At 36.6% G+C, this 25,459-nt stretch overlaps 2 protein-coding genes across 2 annotated transcripts; one reads left to right on the forward strand and one right to left on the reverse strand.

Moving 5' to 3' along the window:
• Positions 1-113: 113 nt before the first annotated feature.
• Positions 114-10,392, reverse strand: LOC140975131 (protein translocase subunit SECA2, chloroplastic). Its single transcript, XM_073438675.1, has 32 exons — positions 10,186-10,392; positions 9,976-10,110; positions 9,817-9,886; positions 9,557-9,621; positions 9,070-9,190; positions 8,726-8,817; positions 8,136-8,201; positions 7,929-7,993; positions 7,763-7,850; positions 7,454-7,519; positions 7,252-7,367; positions 6,921-7,011; positions 6,503-6,586; positions 6,307-6,399; positions 6,134-6,229; positions 5,970-6,055; positions 5,691-5,769; positions 5,507-5,620; positions 5,244-5,339; positions 5,102-5,165; positions 4,707-4,996; positions 4,214-4,269; positions 3,427-3,544; positions 3,257-3,337; positions 3,008-3,087; positions 2,508-2,562; positions 2,353-2,422; positions 2,084-2,273; positions 1,862-1,985; positions 1,232-1,306; positions 958-1,144; positions 114-742 (listed from the first exon to the last, which is right to left on the reverse strand). Exons 1-31 carry the CDS (start codon positions 10,366-10,368, stop codon positions 983-985), a joined length of 3,171 nt encoding a protein of 1,056 aa, XP_073294776.1. The 5' UTR covers positions 10,369-10,392; the 3' UTR covers positions 114-742; positions 958-982.
• A 937-nt stretch (positions 10,393-11,329) lies between these two features.
• Positions 11,330-13,551, forward strand: LOC140975133 (small ribosomal subunit protein mS80 (rPPR6)). The gene is made up of 2 exons (XM_073438677.1): positions 11,330-11,788; positions 11,843-13,551. Exons 1-2 carry the CDS (start codon positions 11,414-11,416, stop codon positions 13,244-13,246), a joined length of 1,779 nt encoding a protein of 592 aa, XP_073294778.1. The 5' UTR covers positions 11,330-11,413; the 3' UTR covers positions 13,247-13,551.
• The last annotated feature ends 11,908 nt before the right edge of the window (positions 13,552-25,459 follow it).

A 25,459-nucleotide genomic window follows, 5' to 3' on the forward strand; every position in this document is an offset into this window, starting at 1 on the left:
TACCTATGTGGAAGGCAAAATGCAGATAAGTACCTCTGATGAATTTCAAACCATCGGTGTTTAGGAAGTAAAAACAGAGAGAACAATGAGATAATAATATACCTTCAACTTTCACATACATATTATGAGATCTCAATATGTATAAAAAAAAAAGAATAAACGAATGTATACATTGTTAGCTTGTATAACACTTCTCCGCAAAAGTGCGAAACACTTTGTTTAAACATAAACTTCTTCAAGTTACACTTCTTGCAATCTGCATTAACATCTGCAATACTAACCAACTCACAATTCCATAACCTATAGAACATAGTTCCTGCTCTTAACCTCTCGAAATGGAATGCTGCCCCATACCGTCCATAGAAACTATATGCAGACGTTAAATATCTCCTCAATAACATGCCAACTTGGATGAAAATCGAAATCAAGAAACTGTGGAATGTCTCCTCATCTCCTCCTAGCATCAATTTATACTCGAATGCTAAGTGAAGAAATGCTGACGAAAGCTCGGTCACAAGAGAGATAAATATCAGGAAATGCTTCCTAGATGCAGTTCTTGGAAATTATGATGCCGTATAATGAGTAGAAGCTTTTAATAAGTATCCAGATATGCAATCAGTGCATTTTCTCCAATGCCATTACAGAACTTGAGTGACAAGAAATGGTTTTTTAGCCTTACATGGCGAGTTCATGGATGGAACTTTCTGGGGACAGTTAGCGTCCATCACCCTTAGAATATACCCTGCAACAGAAAAGGAAGAAAAGATACGCTGAAGTAATAGGGATAAAATATAACTGATTGAACCCACACCAGAAATTCAATATGAGATAATTCAGTCATTCGCCAATTCCGGAATCAAATGCAAACGCTTTCAAAACCTTAAAAGAGGTTAATGTCATTATGATAGCATGATACTGAGAGGAAGTTTTGCGATAATAAAAACATCAGGCATGTACCTTTCAGCAAGAGAACTAGTCTCCACTATACATACAATTCTTGAGACTCCATTGGAGAAGACCAGTACCGAAATAGAGATTCAACAGTTACCCTCCTCGTTGCACTAAGCATTGAAATAAAAAAGCGACAACCATCGATTTTATACTCCTCGAGTGGGTTTCTATGCCCAAAACTTCTTACATTCACCTAAACCAGTGAAAAAACTGTGATAACATATGAAGCTTCATTTATCAAAAAGCACATGACATGTGGATACACAATAATGTTTTATACCGCAGAGCTAAGCCTGTTCATGTTTACAAGATGATCCCTCCAGAAGCAATCCAGAGTTTTCACAAGAACAGCCCTCTGTACATAAAGAAATTACTTTGTCAGAGAATAATAGATTCATGACGAGCGAAAATTGCATTTTTTGTCTCTTGTTACAGATGTTAATTTTGTATTTAATAATACAAGTATCGCAATGCTAAGACATTTGATGTTTGGTGTAAGAAATAGTTAATTTGGCCGATGATATCAGCAAGGCCAAATTCTCAAGTCAAAACTAATATTTTCCAAAATTTCAATTTAAATGCAGATATCAATACTCTAAAATTAAAATCTCCAGAATTTCAGTAAAAACCCCTCAACACTCTGGCTCTTGAACTTAAAACTTGATTTTTAGTCGAGTGCTCCACCAAAAATGAACCAAATAGAAACTGCTTCAAAATTGGAGAAAGTTTAACAACTGGGTAACAATTTCTGTCAAATTAATTAAATGTATTGGCAGGTGATACAATACTAAGAAAGAAACTAGAATCGTAAAAGATTAAAATTGAAAGCCCCTCTATGACTTCGGAACCAAAAAAATAAAGGTAATTTTGCCTTCATTAGAGCCTGAGAACCACATAATAGAGGAAATACCTCTATTTCCTTCACATAGGCAGAGTCATAGCCTGATTCTTGAATGTAGTCAAGATAGGAAGCTATCAGAAAATCACCAAGGTACTTGCAAAGAAGATTAACAGTTGATCTGAACTCCCCATCTCTGACACAAACATAAAAAACGAAGGAGAAAGAATAATCAAGATTTGAAAGAGCATAGACTCAAAAAGTTGAAACATTGATGACATAAAGCATACTAACTTTGTGGAATCATCAGAACATATGGTTAGCCAGCGTTTCAACGCCAAACTCTTCATGCGGATACCTCGAAAAACATTTGGAGGTTTTGGCAAAGTGGGAAGATGAAAGTTATCAATGTCTATAGTTTTTAAGTCGTGAAGTTGGGCGACTGATTGTTGCAAGGCTTCCTCAGTGACCCCTGTAAATGAGTCTAGAGGGAGTCCAATTCTTTAGCATACGTATTCATTGAGAAACAAATGCTGTAAGATAATGAAAATGGAAATACCCACCACTCAAAACATTCCCAGAAACATCACTGAATTCCTTCAATAGTTTTCCCAAACTCCAGCTGCTTGGGTGCTAAATTAGATAGTACCTTTTTTTAGCAAAAACAAAAAAACAAAGGAACAGATCACTTGGGAAACACAGAAACTAATTCATATACCTTTTTTGGATTTGCATTCTTCAAAATAATTTCATCTGCCACCGCTTGCATATACCTAAATCAGAATTCCAATTTTGTTCAGAAAACTCAAAAAATAACAGCCACTAAGATAAGAAAGCTTGTACTTATTTCATGCATAATGAAATTTTATAACACTCAATCGACAACCTAAGAAGAGTGCTTCATGTTGTGAAACAGAGAGTAAAAACATTATAAATAGGTGCTAGTCATTTTCTCTATAGGATGTATGATAAAATGATCGACCTCTTGGCACTTCTTGGAATTGGTAAACATGTCAATGAGCCTCTTCTGTCATCCACATTTTCCCTATCTTTTTTATTTTCGGAAACTTGAATGTTTGTGCATGACTCGGGCACTTACAAAAATATATTTTGGCACATGGATACATCATAGAGTATGAGCATGCAAAGTACATAAGTCGGATAATTACTTTCTTCAGTTTTCACAAAGCGCACATTTGAAAGTTTAAAGGTACTCACTGAAAAATGTGATCGGAACAACTTTCAGAATCACCAGTTAATATCAATTGGCGAAGATCATAAACATGTTTTCTTTGGACCTGCACAGCACAGTGAGAGCTTACACTAAAATAAACAATATATGCTAAAAATTACAAATTTATTAGTACTGAGAAACATTGATATAACAGTCAGATTGAACATCTTAGCTACTCTTGCTTAAATTAAATAGCAATGGTATCATTCAAGTCTTAGCCAGCAAGATGATACCTCTAAAACTTCATCAAACTCCACAAGACTCTTTCTTATGCCAAAGAAATATTTTTCAGCATTAATTTGCAGGGATAAAAGCTGAGAAGGCAGCATTAGAAGGATCAGTTAAAATATGTCCGCATACAAGAAAAGGGAGAAAACAATAAATATGACAGTACCAAGTATACCTGTTTCACAATTGAATGCCCCTCTATTGGAATATCCTCATCATTAGTGATTCTAGATATAAGTTTGACCGCCCACTCAGTGTCGAAATTAAATTTCTGAAACATCTCGTCTTGCAAGCTGTTAGGGAATCAATAATGTAAGATAACATTAATACTTTATTCCCACGGCCCACCAATAACAGAGCAAACAGATCCATCAAAATGCATACAGTAAACCCCTGAAGGAAAAGCAATACTTTTTTTTTCTACATAGTTTTCTTGTTTATTTCATTTGGAAACCTGTATGTCAAGATTTTGGGAACTATGTTCCAGAAGGTTCTGACAAAACTACTACTTCGGTCTGCTCCCATTGAGTTCCTTACTGTAACTTTCTATGAATACCGAATTCTATCTTCTTTTTTTTTTTGTTGAATTTCGAAACAATTACAAATATGTTACATCAAAGAAAAGGTTGCTTAAATCTTTAAAAGAAAAAAAAAGGTTGCTTAAACAAGACGTTTCGAGCTACAAATTCCAGAACCATCAATACTTGATTGATCTCTTCTTCCTAGGCAACATAATAATGAATTTAGGTTTTGCCGCCATGAAGACCCCTAAACTTTTCTGTGGCTGCTAGGATATATATACTTATTCTTGAATAAGTGGAAGAATGCTTGAATACGAAGAAGGCAGAAGATGAATAATTCAAGGAGACTCTCTTGCCACTTGATTTATTCTATAATATCACTGGTTCTAAAGTATTACACAAACTATGTGAAACAAGCATCTAAAAAACTTTACAATATACCTAACCATAAATCGAGTTGATCCAGGATCCCCTTGCCTCCCTGCTCTGCCACGTAGCTATAATAAAGCAATATTATCCTAAGTAGGTATGTGTAAGTGACTGCTAAACAAATAACATAATCACGCCACTTGATAGGAAACATAAGAATCAAATGGAGGATGAGAGCTAGAGAAACACACTTACATCATATGCAACAAATATATACTGAATATTCTCGAAATAGTCTGATTTTTTTCGATCAAATAATTTTGTCTCTATTTTCCTCTTAAGGAAGAAAAGTCTTTAAAGACTCCTAAATGAATAAATATTTTTTTCATATAGGAAACTATGTTATATTCATTAATTGGAAGCAATAATTACAGCTAGCGGGCAAGTGATTCACATAGAAAGAAATAAAACAGACAAAAGCACTAAATGGATAAATATCATTATGTACTCCAAACATTCCTCTGATTTATCACTAGCTAAACCCCTACTACAGTGGAAAATTCACCTGGTTATCGATCCTCCGAGACTCGTGTAGAGAAGTTCCAATCACATGAAGACCACCGAGCCTTTTCACCTCTAACCCTTCATTATATGAGTGAGTTTCACAGTCCTTTAGAACTGATAGATAAGCAAGAGAAATAGATGGGCCAAGGGGGTACATCTCTGACTGCTCATTAACAAGTTTTTGTAACTCTGCCAAGTCTATTGATTGGCTCATTTCAATAGACTGAGAAATCATAGCTCTTGCCTCATCATATGTCCATATCTTACCCTCGCTTTTGCAAACATATTTAGCTGAAATATCGACACAGCACCAAATCATTACAAAGGGTCAAATACACAAGACTGAAAAGAAACAGTGTTTCCTTGAAATCGGAATTAAAAGTTGATAATACAGACCCATAAGAGCGGTCTTAGCAAGCAAACCTAGTGATGATGGTCCAACCTTTACCTTAGACAAGGCCTGCATTAGACTGCACGTGTTAGGGATTATGAAGAACTGTCATTAAAATTGGTTGTTCATTATAGAATCAGTTGTCACCTTCTTTGAAGTTGGACCTCTATCAATTTCTAAATCAGGAACCTTTTGTGTGAGTAATGAAAGCAAGGAGTCCTCCAAGACTTCTTTAGCAAGCATCTGATGAAGAGAATACACATGCCACTGTTAAATGTCACTGTTACACTAGTCACAGTCTCAACTTCGAGCAAAATAAAATGAAAACTAGCATGTAAAATACGAAATTTCATCCTCAAGATAAGATTCAAGTCATTATCGCCTCATAAAACTCCTGAACGTACATTTACCTTAGGATTTCCTCCGAGTATTATATCAGTGCCCCTGCCAGCCATATTTGTTGATAGGGTAATTGCATGTTTTCTACCGGCCTGGGCAATAATTTCAGCTTCTCTAGCAGCATACTATAAAAGGTATATTGTTAATGTGTACATATTATCAGACCGTGTATAAGATGGTGAATCAGAAACGAACCTTCGGGCGTGCATTGAGTACATTGTGAGGAATTCCCCTTTCGCTCAACAAAGCTGACAGATATTCGGAATTTTCAACACTGAATCAATAAAAAAATGTCGTCATATGACCTATGATATCTGGATTTAAAAGATACAGCATCAACCAAAAGACGGTGAAAAATGTGAGGATATAGATTTCATAAACACTGGTTGAATAATATATTTCCAGTGACAACAGATATCAAGCGTATTTGTCTATGAAAACACATTATCGACTTATTTGTCTATGAAATCATACCTAGTAGTCCCGACCAATACCGGGCGACCATTCCGAAACATATCCTCGATCTCTTTTTGAACAAATACCCATTTACCTCGTGCAGTCTAAAAAAATATACGATAGTAACATGATGAAGTAATGGTCCATTGGAAAGTAGAATAACTTTATATTAGATGTCTTACTGCAAATGCTTGGATGGGTAAATCTTTACGAATGTTGGACTTATTCGTGGGTACTTCAATAACTGGCATTTGAAACATTTTCAAAAATTCCTTCTCCTATGGCAGCGAACAGGAAGCTTTTACATACAAGAAATCTTCAAGAATCACAATTGCATAAATTAAGATGAATTAACCTCGGTTTTTGCCGTCCCAGTCATCCCTGATAGCTTAGGATAAAGTTTGAATAATGATTGATAAGTAATTTGGGCAACAACAACAGAATCAGCCTACAACATTCAGAAAGTATGCATGTATTATACAAAATTAGTTAGTAAGGATGTAATCATGACACGCAAATCTTTGAAAAACAAGTGCTTAATGTGCTAGCACCTGAATCTTTAGCCCTTCTTTAGCCTCCACAGCCTGATGGATACCCTCAGACCACCGCCTTTTTTCTTCAACTCTACCAGTCAACTGCAAAAGTGAACAACTGAAAATATTCCATATGAAAGAAACTGCACAAACAATAGACAAAATTTCACTTCATTTTCGCCATAGTAAACTTGCCACTTTGCCATTACAAAAGCTAGATGAAAATTCTATTTATAATAACCGGCCAAAAAGGCATGCTAAATTCAGAATCTTTATGCCATGTAGCATAAAGTTTCAAAAAAAAAACCAGGAAGGCTTTTTATAAATGCAAATGAAAAATATCGCCATTGAAAAGTATGTCATCGGCCATTTTTCAATTATCAATGGTGGTGTAAGCATTTAACTAACTGAATCAGGTATTTCACCAGTTGAATACCTCATTAATTATAAGAGCCTTTCCATTTCGGACAATATATTCCACATCACGCTTGTAGAATTCTTTGGCTTTCAATGCGTTCATGACAAACCTGTGAAATTTCAATTGTATATTTGAAAACATTAAATTTGTAGATTCATAAGATTGTGTCATAATGAAGCAAATAAAGTTAATCCTACTATCCTTAACAGTCAATTTACAATCAATCTAAAGAATAACTAGAAGTGGCATAAGAACTAGAATTGAACACAAAGTCCAAGAAACTAAAAAGTAAGTTATTCTCTTGAAAATAAACTGGGAAACAAAATTTGATAGTATGATCAAAATCCACCTAGCCCAAGGATCATTTTCATCCCAAAGGTCATTTGTTTCCAGAGCCATCTCTGCTAATACTATTCCTCCCTCAGTAAGTTCCACAGACTTATCCTTGAGCTCCACGTTGTAATGCTGTTAATTAAACAAAAACAAATGTTCAGTATAATCTACCAGACTTATTTAATTAGATAAAAGAAAAGGAAAGAATTGGGACTAACGGGTCCTTGTATCAGAAGTTCAGCTACTCTGGCGGCAACTGGATATCGAGCAGCATCTTTACTTGCCTGGCATAAATAAATGAATTTAAAAAAGAAGCAAACAAGATAATCCTTCAAAGACCTGATTTAGATTAGTAGGATTTTAAGCAAGTGCTACACCAACAAAGTTCAAAAGACCAAGTGCTTCAATATTTGCCCTTTATCTAATTCTTTAAGTTATTTTGGTTCGTACGGGTGCTATAAAGGATTCAAATATTTACAATGCACACAGACATGAGATTGAGCAGATTCTTTGCAATTGCATATTACCTCACCGCTTATCAATAAAGGATTGCGACCCTCATCGATTAGAACAGAATCCACTTCATCGACTATGGCAAAATGGAAGGGCTTTGGCCTGATTCCAGATGAAACACTGCTATCAGTCATCACAAGATTACCAAATCTAAGCATGGTGAATAGAATTAACGGGTACCATCTCATCACCAGCTGTTCGCTGCTTGCAGCAAGATTATCTCGTAAGTAGTCAAAACCAAGTTCCTGAGGCAATAGAAAAACAAAAGAATACACATATATTGACAGATGACAAAAAACATTAATGTGGCACTAATACATTCAATTTAGAGCAAGAAAAAACTTCGTATGTTTGTTCATGCACTGTATGAAACCATTAAAAACTTACAGAATTATTAGTGTATGTAATATCACATTTATAGTTGGACCTTCTCTCATCAGGTGTCATACCCCTCTGCATTTACAGGATGAAATTAGACAGTGATTGATTTCCAACAACGCGCAGAAGTAAATCTTATGCATTAATATTCCATATAACAAAACAAACATTCCCTCTGCTTCAGTTTGAATTCTTAACAGACGAATTCTGCTTCTATTTATTTTATGGTACCATAGGATACAGATAGAAGCTCTCTCAGATCTCTGTTAAAACTCTCAAAAATCTTATAGCAGGTGGGATACATAAATAAGTATTGAGATTCCCCAAACAACTCATCTGGTTAAGAACATTGAAATATCTATATGTGAGCATTTTAATAGAGTATTCGTAACAATGCATATTTAAACAAGAAGGATATAGACCAATCCACTTACTTCTGTCTCTTTTCTCTAGTTATCACTTAATCCTATTATCATTCAACATATTTTTTAGGAGTGAATTTTGTTTTATTAAAAAAATGAAATACGGAACATGATAAAAAGGATAAGGTTCCATCAGAAAGCATTATCCAATGGAATATATGATATGAAGTAACCTACTTGGATAAGTCCCACCGAAAGGCCTAGAAATCGATGCACGCGGCCCATCCACTCGGCATCCCGTTGAGCAAGGTAATCATTAACTGTAACCACTGTCACAGAGGCATGTGTTTAAGCACCAAGTCCAACAAAAACAACAAAGTACAACCAGCTCCATGATGCATCCGTGCAGATTATCACCAACAAATTCAGCACTACGGCGTTGATCATGTTGTGTGATACATTGGGGAAAAACATATCAATAGCTACACAATTTGTACACTTTCGAATATCAATAATAAACAGTTTTGCGACAGTTAGCATTTGATTATTGTAGATCGGTAGTAACAATAGAAGAGACATACCATGAACACCCTCCCCACTCAGAGCATTGAGATAAGCTCCTAAAGTTGACACTAAAGTTTTCCCTTCTCCAGTTTTCATTTCTGCAATGCACCCATCATGAAGCACAGCTCCTCCAATAATCTGAGATAAAATTTTGGGACAAGATAAAAATATATTTGACTCGAAAACCAATCCTAGGTACAAAGTACACGCATTCAGGTTTCAGAAAATTTAAACAACAATCACATTGATATTCGAACATTGCACTAACAAATACCAAATTTCAAATTCTCAGGAACTTTCACTGTTACAATCTCAAACACACATTTGAATGCAAATTATTAAAATGCTAGAATTCTTTCCTTCCAAAGATATCCACGAATTTCTTTGGAATTTAATAATTTCAGAGGCAATCTAATTAATACCGCGCGTAATCACACATGAACAAAACAAGAAAGAAGAAAAGCAAAAACTAATGTAGTGCTGAAGTATTTACGCATAGAGGACCTGAACATCAAAATGACGCATTCCAAGCTTCCTTTTAGCTGCTTCCCGGACCACCGCAAAAGCCTCTACAAAAGTGCATCACAAGATCACGAAATTACATGTCAAAACACTAATTTCCAAGAAAACAACCAAAATCAAGACCCATAAAGAAATATAACCCAGAATTACCGCATAAAGATTAAACTTTTGAGAAAAAGATTCATTGAACACATTGAATATTTATTGAAAAAATCATCAAAAACAGATTAGAAAAACCACACCAGCTTGAATACTAGCTAGAGTCTCTCCCTCTCTCAACCTGCGACGAAACTCCACGGTCTTTGCGCTCAGCTACATTAACAATACTTTTAAATTATCAGAAAAATTCCAACAAAACTGAATCAACTAGTCCGATAAAAATGTAAAAACTATATAACAACTTGTTCATCAGAGAGCTTCTCGATATGGGGTTCGAAGGCATTGACGGAATTCACAAGTCTGTAATAATCTTTAACCACCCAGTAATTCAAGCTACTCAAGTCACTCCATGTCTTCTTAATCCCACCAATTTTTTCCTGAAAAGATAGAAACTTTATAGACCCTAAACTATAGGTTAGAGAGGCGTTAGCGGATATGCTGCAGAGCTGTACCTTGAGGGAAGCGGAAACGGTAAAGGGAGTGGAACCGCGGCGGCGTATATGGAGTACAAGAGGAGGGAAGACAGATGGAGGGAAGCATGTGGTTTTGGGGCATGCGAGAGTTGTACTTTGACGGCGTAGCTGCGGTGGTCGGAGGAAGGAAATGGTGGCGGTGGTGGTAATGGTGGTGGCCATCGGGCGAGGTTTTGGGTTTTTCAATGCCAAGGTTTGAGTTTAATTTTTATGTTAAAATTAAAATTAAATACCATTTTTTTAAGAACAAACTTATTTTTAATTATCTATAATTATCGTATCTTATGTATTTTTTTAATTACCAAACATATCTTATTCTATCTTAATCTAAATTTTTAAATATTTAATTCATCAGGTAAGTCATGAGAATAAATTAGCATAAAAAATTTTATGTCTTCAAAAAAAAATATTAGATATTTTGTTTTATTTCTATTTTATTAAAGCTGAGAACATGATAGAAATCGCCAAGGACACCAAAATATATATATCTATTTTTGTCCTTCTATTATGGACAAATTTACCAAAATTGTTTTTTATCAAAATTGTAGTGTAATATCTCATTATTTCTTATAATTATATTTTGATTCTGATCTAAATATAAATCAAATAGATTATAAAAAATATTGTACAAGCATGCAACGCATGCACCGGTATACTAGTATATATAAAAGGTTAATGACTTTATAATGAATAATATATTTGTAATTTGTCTATAATTACAATATCTTGTATACTTTTTAAAAATTTTAAATTACTAAATATTATTTTTATTTTAATATTTGATTCATATTATCTCGAAATTAACATGAAAATTAATTAAAACAAAAAATAACAGAATATATATATATTATTATATTAAGTGTGAGTACATGATAATAACTAACTCTTTTATATGATATTAATATTACATTTTTTTTGTTTTTTTTGTTTTAATTTCAACACATACTTTTATTTTTATTTATTTTTATTTAAATAATTCAAATATCAATTTAATTTCTCCATAATTTATCAAATTTCATTTTAGTCCATCGATAATAATAAAAAAATTCTTACATACACGCACCGCGTATGCATAGTAACTAGTATATATATAAATTCGCTTATTGTTTAAAAACCCTTGCTTCCTAATTTTCCACCGACAGTCCTCAATTTGAGTGTTCAGGTTAACGTCTACCATTTCCCAGCTCACAGAGCGGCGGCGGAGACAATGTGGCGATCGCCGGCATTTCGAGCTAATCTACGGAGACGCGTGGTTGTGTCAAATTTGCTTCATCCTACGGTTCATTCTCAGGTATCATGTCATGAGACCCTAATCTCGACTCTTCGACCTGATGCACCCTTATTTCGGTTCTTGAATTCATGGGTCTCGAAAAAGCCTGAATTTTATCAAAGAAATATATTTTTCTCATCGAGTGCATTTGAGAGCTGCCAGGATTCACCATCTGAATCGCCAATTGCCGAGGCTGACGAGGCCGCGGAGGATTTTGATTTTAGCTCAACGAGTACTTTTGATGAAAATGATATGTTTGCTTCATCGGAATATGAGAGTGGGGATTCTATTTTTGAAGAAGGGGCTGATAGCGTAGAGGTTGATGAGGGAATTGGTGAAACTTTTGTTGGGGAAATGGCGATGCAGGATGAGGGTATTGAGGTAGTAAAGGAGAATGATCCGGATAGAGTGGAGAGTTTGTTGTCTCTGCTTCAAAGTAGGGGTACCGTAACTGGGTCACTAGTATCTCATTTTGAAGAAATGGGTTTGATTTTGAATGAAGAATTTGTATTAAAGGTTCTTGGTACACCATGTGTTCCAGCGGAAAATTTGATCAGCTTTGCAAGATGGGCACTGCAGAAGCTGGATTTTAAGGTGACTACGCGAGTGGTGGGCTCGCTAGTTAGCACGATATGCCAGGAAAACAGTAAGAGAGATGCGTATACATTGTGGGATTTTGTGAATGAGATTGGGGAGAAGAAGGGGTTGGTGAGCACAGAGAGTTTAAACGAATTAATAGGGCAGTTTTCAAGGCTCGGGAAAGGGAAGGCTGCGTTTGATGTGTTCAATAAGTTTGAGGAATTTGGATGTCTCCTAAATGCCGAGTCATATTACTTTACCATCGAAGTTCTTTGTAAGAGGTCTTTTTACGATTGGGCATTCCTAGCTTGCGAGAAGATGCTAGAGGCAGATAAATTGCCTGCTATCGAGAGAGTTGGAAAGATAATTTCTTACTTGTGCAAAGGAGATAGGGCTAAAGAAGCGCATTTGGTTTATCTATATGCAAAAGATAAGAAGATTTATCCTCCCAAGTCGTCTATCGATTTCTTGATTTGCTCTCTTTCTCGAATTAAGAGAACAGACAAGGGAACTAAACAGGAACTTGATAAAGAACTTGATAAAGAAACTGTATCACTGGCTCTAGAGATGTTGGACTATTATCCAGGAGTAGATCGAAAGTCTGCGATTAAACCATTTTCAAGTGTCCTTAAAATGTTGTGCTGGATTCAAGATATTGGCAGGGCAAAAAAGTTGTTACTTGAAATGATTGATGCAGGTCCGCCTCCTGGAAATTCCAGCTTCAACTACGTAATCAATGGGCTTACAAAAGCTGGGGAAATGGATGAAGCATTGAAAATAACGGAAATGATGAAAAGCAGAGGTTTAAAACCTGATGTGTACACTTATTCTGTAATCATGAGTGGTTATGCAAGGGACGGTGCAATGGAGGAAGCATGCAAGATATACGACGAAGCCAAAAAGAAGCATGCCAAGCTCACCCCAATAACCTACCACACACTCATTCGTGGATTCTGCAGGCTTGAACAATTTGACAAGGCTCTGGATATATTAGGGGAGATGAAACAATATGGAGTTCAGCCTAGCCACGATGAGTACAATAAACTGATAAAATCACTCTGTTTAAAATCTTTAGACTGGGAAGCTGCAGAAAAGCTTCAAGATCAGATGGGAGAGAACGACTTGATTCTTAACGGGAGAACGAGGGCTCTTATAAGTGCAGTCAAGGAGTTGACGGAAAGGAGATCTTGAAGTATCTTCACCCGTATAATGCACTGCAAGATGTATGCCATCCTGCTGAAGCTTATACTGCACCGATAAGTACCCATCTTTTTTGCCTGTTGTAGGTAGCGTTTTATTTGAAAGTGTTGTTTGGTGGTGCAGATTCTGCAATGGATGTCTTACTGATTATACGGTGTGTATGCGTGTCATTTGAAATTTTAGGTAGCTGAGGCCTATCTATGGATTCAGATGTATTTCTTTGTGGAGTTGTAGCCTTCAATCTTTCATCTTACTTAAGTCAAATAAACAAGACTAAGAGAAACCTTTTGTTTCAACTGCTTAGTGTTTTATAATTGATCCACAATTTTACAGAAATATTTGCTATTCCTGTAAATTACATCTTACATAACATAAGGCGGAGGGGTAACTCGGTCTTCAAGATCAGACAAAGAAACAACACCCTTAGCTGACGCATGAGTAGTGTGATTCGCTGATCTACGAGCAAAAATAAAAGAGATGGATTGTATATCCAAAGCTAGGATCTTTCAATCTTCGATATCATTTATTCAAACTCAGCTCCATCATAATCACGAGTTTTTCCCCGCTCTCAGCTCATCCTTTATATAATATAGTGTTTGAGAATTCGAGACTAATAATTTTTGTGATCTACTTTATTATTATATGAGAGTATTGATCTAAACTTGTACAAATGACCATCAAGTGATTTAGGTTACGACTGAAAAGTACCAATGAATAATGCCTTGATCTAAAAAAGTCGTAACGAAAAAGAGATGGTATGGACATTTTATCATCAGATTTTAATTTATGTAACAAATGTCTTGCTCTTTGCTATTTAACCTTACATTCAACTTTTCATGCCATTACTTGTTTTTTAATCCAATTTCACCCATTGAGATCGTATCTTTTGCGAGTAAGTCTTTTGTGAGATGGTTTCAATGATTGTTATCTGTGAGACGGGTCAACCCTATCGATATTTACAATAAAAAATAATACTCTTAGCATAAAAAGTAATATTTTTTCATGAATGACCCAAATAAAATATTCGACCCACGAAATTGATCCGTGAGACCGTTTCACAAGAGTTTTTGTGATCTTTTGCAACATAAATTCTAGTTTTCACAAAATCATTTTTAAGATATTAAATTAAGCAAAAATGCATTATCCACCGTGTTAAAGAAATGAGCAAGTTAATTGAAATATATAATGTAACAAAAAATATGATCGGAAGGTTAGACATTGAAATACAAAATATATTTAAAATTACAAAAATATTCTAAATACATTTTTTAAAGAGTTTTTCCAAATAAAGTATAAGGATAATTTTGAAATTCAAATATTTTATAACCCAATTTGTAATTCTCATTATACACATAGTATTTTCCAACAAAAAAAAAGTTAGTTGCATACACNATCACGTTCGTTTTGTTTTCAAATTTTAATCATACGTACTTTTGTCCGAAGAGATATGTGTAATAATAAAAATACAAAAATTTCAATTGCTGTGAAATTCCTAGAGTACCCTCAGTCGTCGTCCTGATACAAATGGCAGATTTTGCCATGGACAAGGCGAGAACTTGAAACCGCCCAGTAGCTCGAAGAACAAAGAAAATGAGGCCACATAGAGAAGGGATTTCTCCAAGGGCGGTTGCCCTTCTCTGTTTCGCCCATGATTTTTCCGCCACATTCAAAGCACCAACAGCCCTTCACCTCAACAAAAACACACAATCACACGAAGACAGAGAGAGAAGCTTAATATTTGATGGCTTCTTGTTCAATTATAATGCCAAGATTCATGTTAAATATACGCTCTGTTGCGATAGGGTTTTGTTGTTTGCTGCTTCTTCTTCTTCTTCTTCTTAGTCATGCATCTGGTGAAGTGAGAGGCCGTGATGATTATTTTTTGTGTGTGGGTTTTTTCAGTTTTTTCGAGCTATTGGGTCGGGCATGGGGTGATTCGACCCGTATCTTGGCGGGGCGGTCCTGGATGGCGATGTGATGAAGTGGGCTTTTGTTCATCTTGTACGCAACCGGTGACTTGCAGCCATGGCGTGGTTGTGTTTTCTCTGCACTTCTTGTTAACATCTGAGCCTCTAGACTTTGTTTCCTTTGTCAATTTACAGTTTAATCAATGAAATTATAGACATAAAATTCATTGCATGTCACATTATCGCTTGTTGTGCTAATTTTCTTGCTCAAGAAAACGATTTGCTTGTTGGAGAATAGACGAAGTTTGATTCCTGGGAACTTTCAATGAAGATGTGGCTTTTCTTGCTTGGATTTTGTTTTCTGTTGTTTTGCGTTGTTTGCTCTGCTTTTGGGGTCTGTGGAAACTTAGTGGATAAAAGCGAAATTTTCTAAAATGGAAGTTTTCTATTTGGTTGCTGATGAAGATGGAGTTGGGTTTATCTTTTGATATGAGATATGTGGTTACAGAAGAATATATGGTGCGGACGATTTTAAAGGAGACTCCCCGTTCATTAGATAGAGAAAATCACCAAGATTGTGTGATCCACTGCCGAACTTGTGAGATAGTTAACGAGAAAATGTTTGAAATTATGTTTGAGTGAGATAAATGCACAATTTCTTGAAGTTATCACCTATTTGAGTTCAGGGGACTAATTTGTAGGCATGGTATTGCAGTTTTGATCTGTAACAAGTTGTCGGTCATTCCGGATCGATATATACTTTGACGATGGAGGAAGGATGCGAGTAGATTGTGAAGAAAGCTCCCTACCATGAAATATTGAATACATGAATATGTTTATTCAATCACCTGATCAAATTCTATGATGATTCCGCACTCTTTTTCACAACAATTATCGATGTGATATTATGTTGTTCGTGTTTCATGTTGCTAATTATATCTATATATGTGTGTTTCTTACATTTGATTAAATAACATAGGATGTTCATCACCATCCTTGGACTATTGATTGNTAAAAAAATAAAAAAAATTAAAAAAAAAATAATAATTCAATTTTTTCGATCATGTGACTTATCGTTTTATCCAATCGACGAACCGACTTCAGTTCTGGAATCGTTGACACGAGGTCTTCGATTTGAGGTATAAATTTTATATTTTTGGTGATGTTTGAAATTCGTCGATTTCTGGAATAAATCCGATAAATTGTTACATCATACTGAAATTGAAGATTGTTGAGTAGTGTATGATTTTAACGAAGTAGAGAAGGTTATAGTGGTGTTATTTTGAATTATTCCCAATTTATTATAATTAGGGATTTTTAATCGCTGGATTGAGATTGGAGAGTTGTTTGTCAGTTGTTATTAATTCTGATTATATATTCGGAGTCTACGAAGTATAGGCTACATGTTGATATAAAGTTTTCCTAATTTGACGGATGTTGTAAACTAGCCTATTATTTGAAGTTAATTAATTAGGGTGTATTTGATGTTAGTATGGTGAAATAAAATACACCGGAATATTAATTGTTGAACGATAAGAATTTATAATCGAGTTGTAGATTTTGTTGAATTAATTGTTGTTGGACTATTTGATGTGCTATATTGAGGTTGTTATAATTGTGTTGATACTGTGACAATGAACTGATAATTGTTGTTGAATTATTTAGATACATCACAAGCCTCAGGATCAAAGAAGTAGCCAGATTTTATATATATACTCGATTATCAGGTACGTGTTGACGTACGAGCATATGTTGTTATTGTTTAGTATTGATGAATACTATTGCGTTGAACGATGATAAATCACTGGTGTTGGGTGATTTGATATTATATTTGTTATTGTTTATTATCGTTGATATTGTTGGCTGCCCGTTGTTGGGAGACGTCACGTTGATGTTGTTCGTTCGACGATATTGCTGTCGCCGGTGTTGGGGTGCGACGTATCGTCGATGTTATTCGTTCGACGATATTGCTGTCGCCGGGGTTGGGGTGCGACGTATCGTCGATGTTGTTGTTGCAGTAGTATGGGAGTGACGACGTTGATATCGTTGGTGGTTTGATTGTCCAGAGACAGCAAAGTGAGTATTTCTGTTATCATTCCAGTTATAATTTATATTGTTGATAATATAACTGTTATGTAGTACGATGATGATTGTTGTGTATGCTCACCCTTTGGGGGCTGTTTCTGTTGGACAGGTTACAGGACTCTGCTGTGAGACAGGATAGTGGTGAAGGATAGGTGTCTAGTCAAACAGTCCTGTAGTTTATAGTAGATAGAGACAGTATAGTTTATTGTCTTATTTGAGTTGTATGTGTATATTTATTATACTGTTTATGCTACACTAACGTAGATAGAGTGGTGATTGCACTATTTTGTCGTATATGCATTATATTATGATTACGTCGTTGAAAAGAAAATTTTTTATGCATATGACGTCACATGTTGTATGATTATGTGGCGAGGTTTGGGGCGCCACAATTGGTGGTATCAGAGCATGTGTTAGATGTCTGGGATAGTTAGGAGTTGGGTTTGTGATGAGGGAGTTGGATGGCGATATTATTTGCGTGTGTCTGTGCATTTGACTTGTTTTTGATGATTTCTTGGTATGATTGATTGTTCTTTAGTTGCATGTGCTTTCGTGCGAAAGGTGTGCTGATGATTACTGGATTGTAATTGTTAAATGTTATGATTAACAATTTGATTTCCAGTGATGGCAGCTAGTGAACAGGTACATCCACGCGAGGAAACGGACGAGGTTGACAGTGGGTTTGGGCAGATGAATCCATTGCCACCTCCTCCTATGGGACAGGCACCTGCAGATCAGCCTTTATTGCCTGGTGAGTTGACTTTGGCACAGTTCAGCAGTTATCTTCCGCCGAGCTTTGATAGCTCTGAGACTGGCGAGCGAGCAGAGGAGTGGATTGAGAGGATAGAGCAGATATTTGTGACTGCACCGTGTGCTAGATCTGCTTGGTTACGATTGGCTACATTTCAGCTTTCGCGGAATGTATTATTATGGTGGCAGACGACTGAGGCCGGATTGAGAGCTCAGGGCCGTACTGTTGATTGAGATGTGTTTCGGTCTCGTTTTCTTGATAAATATTTTTCTATAGCAGCAAGGCAACAGAAAAAGAAAGAATTTGAAGATTTGAGACAGGGTAGTATGTCTGTTGCTGAGTATGAGACTCGATATTCTGCATTGCTGAAATATGTGCCACACGTTGCTACGAATGTTCATGCTAAGATGAGACACTTCTTGAAAGGGTTGAAGATAGAGTTATTTGATCGTGTGCAATCGAACAACCCAGTATCATTTGAGGATGCAGTGGTGAGAGCTGAGATGGCTGAGTTGGTGATGCAGGAGTATGGGGCTCAGGGACGATTATCAGAGCCGACTAGGGAGTCATTGCGACCACAGGGACAGTCTTTTAAATATCAGAAGGGTTCATCTTCTTCAGCAGCATCATCTGGGAAGCGCCGATTTGATTCACGACGTGTTGAGAGTCGTGGGAGCAGTTCTCAGTCTGTTCAGGGGCAGAGAGGGGAGTCCAGAGCAGTGAGATGTTTTCGTTGTGGGGGACCTCACCTGATCAGACAGTGCACACAGACCGAGATCACCTGTTTCGAGTGTGGCGGTGTTGGCCATATAGCGAGACAGTGTCCTAGCCGTGAGGGACAGCGAGAGCCCAGGAGTGATAGAGGTAGATCCTCAGAGAGAGGAGGACGACAGCCTCAGCAGTTTACACCACGATCTTCTGGAGAACAGCCACGTAGGCAGGGAGCTGGTCCGCCTCAGGCACAGGTGTATGCGTTGACACGGGAGCAGGCAGAGGAGGCACGAGAAGAGATGATAGCGGGTAAGTGTTATTTATGTTCTTATCCTGCTTATATTCTTGTTGATACAGGTGCTTCGCATACATTTAAATCGAAGAGGTTTGTGGTTGAGCATCATATGCGCTCGTCTCCATTGTCTATGCCTCTTTCTGTTTCGACACCCTCTGGAGTTGATATATCGGTTGTATTGATGATATCAGATGGTATTATTTCTTATGAGGGCTATGAGTTGAGATCTGATATGATTATTCGAGAGATGACTGATTTTGATTGTATTGTGGGAATTAATGTGCTGAGGAGCTATTGTGCGACTGTTGATTGTTATCAGCGAGTAGTATATTTTTACACCGATGAGAAACAGCGTTGGACATTTTATGGGAAGGGTTCTCGTCCCCGTGTTCCGTTGGTATCTGCTATCCGGATGTCTCGGTTATTGGAGCATGGCCATGAGGGTTATCTTATTTATGTTGTAGATGTGATAGAGAAGAAGAAGGAGGTAGGAATAGAGGAGATACCTGTAGTTGCTGAGTTTGCTGATGTATTTCCTGAGGAGATTCCAGGCTTCCCACCAGTCCGTGAGGTGGAGTTTGGGATTGAGTTGATGCCAGGTACTTCCCCTATTTCTCTTGCTCCTTACAGAATGGCACCAGCAGAGTTGAGAGAGTTGAAAGCCCAGTTACAGGACTTGCTGGACAAGGGATACATTCGCCCTAGTGTATCGCCTTGGGGTGCACCAGTCTTATTTGTGAAAAAAAAAGATGGAACGATGCGGCTTTGTATTGACTATCGATAGCTAAATAAGGTAACGATTAAGAATAAATATCCCCTCCCTCGTATTGATGATTTGTTTGATCAGTTGCAGGGAACCTCAGTATATTCGAAGATTGATTTGAGGTCAGGATATCATCAGATACGAGTTAGAGATGAGGATATTCAGAAGACAGCATTCAGGACCAGATATGGGCATTATGAGTTTTTAGTTCTGCCGTTTGGATCGACGAATGCTCCAGCTGTATTCATGAGTTTGATGAATAGGGTATTTCAGCCTTATCTTGATCAGTTTGTTATTGTGTTTATTGATGATATATTGATATATTCCAGGAGTGAGGCTGAGCATGTTGGGCATTTACGTTCAGTATTACAGGTACTGCGAGATAGACAGTTGTATGCCAAACTCAGTAAATGTGAGTTTTGGTTGGATCGAGTGGTCTTCTTGGGTCATGTTATATCGAGAGATGGGATTTCTGTTGATCCAATGAAGGTCGAAGCAGTGTTGCAGTGGTCAGCACCTACATCTGTACCAGAGATTCGTAGTTTCTTGGGTTTAGCAGGTTATTATCGTCGATTTATCGATGGATTTTCAAGATTGCTAGACCTTTGACACAGTTGACTCAGAAAGGTATGCGATTTTCAGTGGTCTGAAGCATGTGAGAAGAGTTTTCAAGAGTTGAAGCACCGACTGACGACTGCACCGGTGTTATCAATCCCTACAGAAAACGAGAGGTTTGTTGTTTATACTGATGCATCATTACATGGTTTGGGATGTGTTTTGATGCAGGATCGACATGTTGTGGCATACGCCTCGAGACAGCTGAAACCACACGAAACAAGGTACCCTGTGCATGACTTGGAGTTGGCTGCCATTATCTTTGCCTTGAAGATATGGCGACACTATTTATATGGTACCTCGTTTACGATTTATACGGATCATAAGAGTTTGAGATTTTTGTTTACTCAGACAGAGTTGAATATGAGGCAGAGACAGTGGTTAGATTTGTTGAAAGATTATGATTGTGAAATTGAATATCATCCTGGTCGAGCTAATCTTACTGCTGATGCATTGAGTCGTAAAGTTAGTTGTACTGCAGAGAATGTGAGTCGTTTATCAGCTATGATGATGTCTTGTTGTTCCTTGGGATATGATTTTGATATCTCGACGACTCCTATCCAGGTATCGACCTTATTAGCTGAACCTGATATATATGGTTGTATTCGTGAGGCACAGATGACAGATGAGAGAGTTCAGCGATGGAAAGAGTTGGTTTCTCAGAAACAAGATACTCGTTTTAGAGTTGCTGATGATGGCAGTTTGAGGATGAATGATAGATGGGTAGTTCCTGATACTTCGGAGTTGCGCCAGGGCCTGTTGCGGCGTGCACATTGTAGTCGATATTCTATCAACCCTGGTGGCAAGAAGATGTATAAGGATTTACGCTCTCAGTTTTGGTGGAAGGGAATGAAACATGATGTGATTGATTTTGTGCGTCGATGTCTTAATTGTCAACAGATCAAAGCTGAGAGAAGAAGGCCAGGAGGTGAATTGAGGAGTTTAGAAGTACCGACTTGGAAATGGGAGCACATATAGATGGATTTTGTGACTCATTTGCCAAGAAGCACTGGAACTATTGATGCTATTTGGGTGATTGTTGATCGATTGACGAAAGTTGCACATTTTATACCCTATAGCATGAGTAGTACGTATTTGACGATGGCACGGATGTATATACGAGAGATTGTACGGTTGCATGGGATTCCAGTGTCTATTATATCTAATAGAGATCCTCGATTTACTTCTCATTTTTGGGAAGGATTGCAGACTGCGATGGGGACAGAGTTGAGATTGAGTACAGCTTATCATCCCCAGACAGATGGTCAGACTGAGCGTACTATTCAGACGCTGGAGGATATGTTGCGTGCTTATGTTATGGTTTTTAAATCTGTTTGGCATTCATCTATTCCATTGGTGGAGTATGCATATAACAATAGTTATCAGAGCAGTATTCAGATGGCTCCATTTGAGGCATTGTATGGGAGGCGTTGTAGATCTCCTTTATACTGGGATGATGTTGATCGAGCTGTAGTCACAGGTCCTGAGATGATTCTTGAGATGGAACAGAAAGTAATGTTGATACAGCAGCGATTGAAAGCAGCTCAAGATAGACAGGCCGCCTATGCAAATAAAAGACGAAGGCCCTTGGAGTTTCAGCAGGGCGATCGAGTATTTTTTAAAGTGTCTCCTTTTCGTGGTACAGTACGATTTGGTATGAAAGGAAAGTTGGCACCGAGATATGTTGGCCCGTATGAGATATTGCAGCGGATAAGCACTTTGGCTTATCGATTGGCTCTACCTCCATCTTTATCTGTTATTCATGATGTGTTTCATGTGTCGATGTTGCGGAAGTACGAGCCAGATCCTTCACATGTGTTGGATATTTCTGATGTTCAGTTAGATCCTGATGTGTCTTATGTTGAGAGACCAGTTTGTATTTTGGATCGATCTGAACGGAAGCTTGGTAGTAAGCTTATACCAATGGTGAAGGTTCAGTGGGAGCATAGAGGTGTCGAAGAGGCCACTTGGGAGACAGAGCGACATATGAGGGAGCTCTACCCCTACTTATTCTGATGGTATGACGTATCTTTATTTATGCCTGTTATTACTGTTGTTGATTAATTTCGGGGTCGAAATTCATTTAAGGGGATAGAAATGTAATGCCTGAAAGTAAATAGTACAAGTTGTGATTTAGTAATTTGAGATTACTAAATAATTAAGGATTTTTTTTAAAGAATGAAAGATGACATATTTTGCTCATATGAAGTCCAAATGATTTGAAATTTGGATATATCATAGAAAACTCATAGATATAGAAGTTTTATGTTTTGAGTTTTGGAAAATGTGATCGTTTGACTGATCTAAAGGGATATACCGATATTAAAATGTTAAATATTATATATTATATTATATTATTTTATTTTATTTAATATAATATAATATAATATAATAAAAAAATAAAAAAAATTAAAAAAAAAATAATAATTCAATTTTTTCGATCATGTGACTTATCGTTTTATCCAATCGACGAACCGACTTCAGTTCTGGAATCGTTGACACGAGGTCTTCGATTTGAGGTATAAATTTTATATTTTTGGTGATGTTTGAAATTCGTCGATTTCTGGAATAAATCCGATAAATTGTTACATCATACTGAAATTGAAGATTGTTGAGTAGTGTATGATTTTAACGAAGTAGAGAAGGTTATAGTGGTGTTATTTTGAATTATTCCCAATTTATTATAATTAGGGATTTTTAATCGCTGGATTGAGATTGGAGAGTTGTTTGTCAGTTGTTATTAATTCTGATTATATATTCGGAGTCTACGAAGTATAGGCTACATGTTGATATAAAGTTTTCCTAATTTGACGGATGTTGTAAACTAGCCTATTATTTGAAGTTAATTAATTAGGGTGTATTTGATGTTAGTATGGTGAAATAAAATACACCGGAATATTAATTGTTGAACGATAAGAATTTATAATCGAGTTGTAGATTTTGTTGAATTAATTGTTGTTGGACTATTTGATGTGCTATATTGAGGTTGTTATAATTGTGTTGATACTGTGACAATGAACTGATAATTGTTGTTGAATTATTTAGATACATCACAAGCCTCAGGATCAAAGAAGTAGCCAGATTTTATATATATACTCGATTATCAGGTACGTGTTGACGTACGAGCATATGTTGTTATTGTTTAGTATTGATGAATACTATTGCGTTGAACGATGATAAATCACTGGTGTTGGGTGATTTGATATTATATCTGTTATTGTTTATTATCGTTGATATTGTTGGCTGTCCGTTGTTGGGAGACGTCACGTTGATGTTGTTCGTTCGACGATATTGCTGTCGCCGGTGTTGGGGTGCGACGTATCGTCGATGTTATTCGTTCAACGATATTGCTGTCGCCGGAGTAGGGGTGCGACGTATCGTTGATGTTATTCGTTCGACGATATTGCTGTCGCCGGTGTTGGGGTGCGACGTATCGTCGATGTTGTTGTTGCAGTAGTATGGGAGTGACGACGTTGATATCGTTGGTGGTTTGATTGTCCAGAGACAGCAAAGGGAGTATTTCTGTTATCATTCCAGTTATAATTTATATTGTTGATAATATAACTGTTATGTAGTACGATGATGATTGTTGTGTATGCTCACCCTTTGGGGGCTGTTTCTGTTGGACAGGTTACAGGACTCTGCTGTGAGACAGGATAGTGGTGAAGGATTAGGTGTCTAGTCAAACAGTCCTGTAGTTTATAGTAGATAGAGACAGTATAGTTTATTGTCTTATTTGAGTTGTATGTGTATATTTATTATACTGTTTATGCTACACTAACGTAGATAGAGTGGTGATTGCACTATTTTGTCGTATATGCATTATATTATTATTACGTCGTTGAAAAGAAAAATTTTTATGCATATGACGTCACATGTTGTATGATTATGTGGCGAGGTTTGGGGCGCAACAGATGAGCTCATCCAATTCGAGCTTACACGGGATCATGGGCTCAGGTCCATGACAGACTCAGGTATTCTTTTATAAATATCAGGTTTGATTGTCCAATTCATTCATATTCAATATGTTGTTTTTCGGCAGCACTCTTAGCTGTTCTGCCCTTATATCCTCAGTCTCTAACTTGATCGTTGGAGGGGCTATGCCGGGACACCCTCACGGCCCCCTTCTAATGGTCTTCTTCGTGATTTCAGGTTCAGAGCAAATTCGAATATTGTGTTTGGATTAGTGTCACTTGTTGGAATCAGACCTTAAAAGTTGATTAAGCATCGACAAGACTATGCTTGTCAAGTCAAATGAGGATGAAGTGATTGGATCGAAGGTCGTAATCAATCATCAATCAAGTTAATTGGACATACAATTAGATGTACTAGAATTTAGATTATTTGTTATATGCATATTTCTTCTATTAATTTGATGTGTTGTGGTTGCTATATTCACTTTCGTGCAAACTCTATTATATATATCACAATGAAGTTCAATTTTTTTGAATATTAAAGTTTTTTTTCAAATCCATGATTTATCTTTCTATCTAAACATAACTGTATAATTCAAAATCAATATGTGTTTTATAGGCTAATGCAACTGATTAAACTATTTATTTTTAATAAAAAATTGTATGAATTATTTTTATTTTTCGAAAATATTCTCTAATTGGTTTTTTTAAGCTTAAATATTTTTCAAAATTCCAAAATAACACTTACTGAATAAAATACATGAAAATAGAGAAAATACCAAGAAAATAGTATTAAGAACTAATTTGACTACCCGAAAAGAAGAGATTATTTCGATAAAAACAGCAAACAAGAAAGCCCAAAATAAATATTAATATTTTTTTTACTACACGAAGTAGGGTTAAAAGCAATCGGTCAAAACCGAACCGAAATTAGCTCAGAAAATGAGGCAACAGAGGGACGGGATTTCTCCAAGGGCGGTTGCCTCCCCTCAGTTCCGCCCATGATTTTCCCGGAATACCAACAGCCCTTTTGCGAAAATGAACCCTTTCTTGCAATTACAAATTTTTGTATGTATATGTATGTATATGCAGGACAGATTTGCTGGTTCATTTTTCAGCTGGCCATGGAAAGTATGTTGCGACTGGCGAGCGCTGTTTCGATA

Source organism: Primulina huaijiensis, chromosome 4, assembly GCF_012295235.1.
Source record: "Primulina huaijiensis isolate GDHJ02 chromosome 4, ASM1229523v2, whole genome shotgun sequence".
In the NCBI taxonomy this organism is placed as follows: Eukaryota; Viridiplantae; Streptophyta; class Magnoliopsida; order Lamiales; family Gesneriaceae; genus Primulina; species Primulina huaijiensis.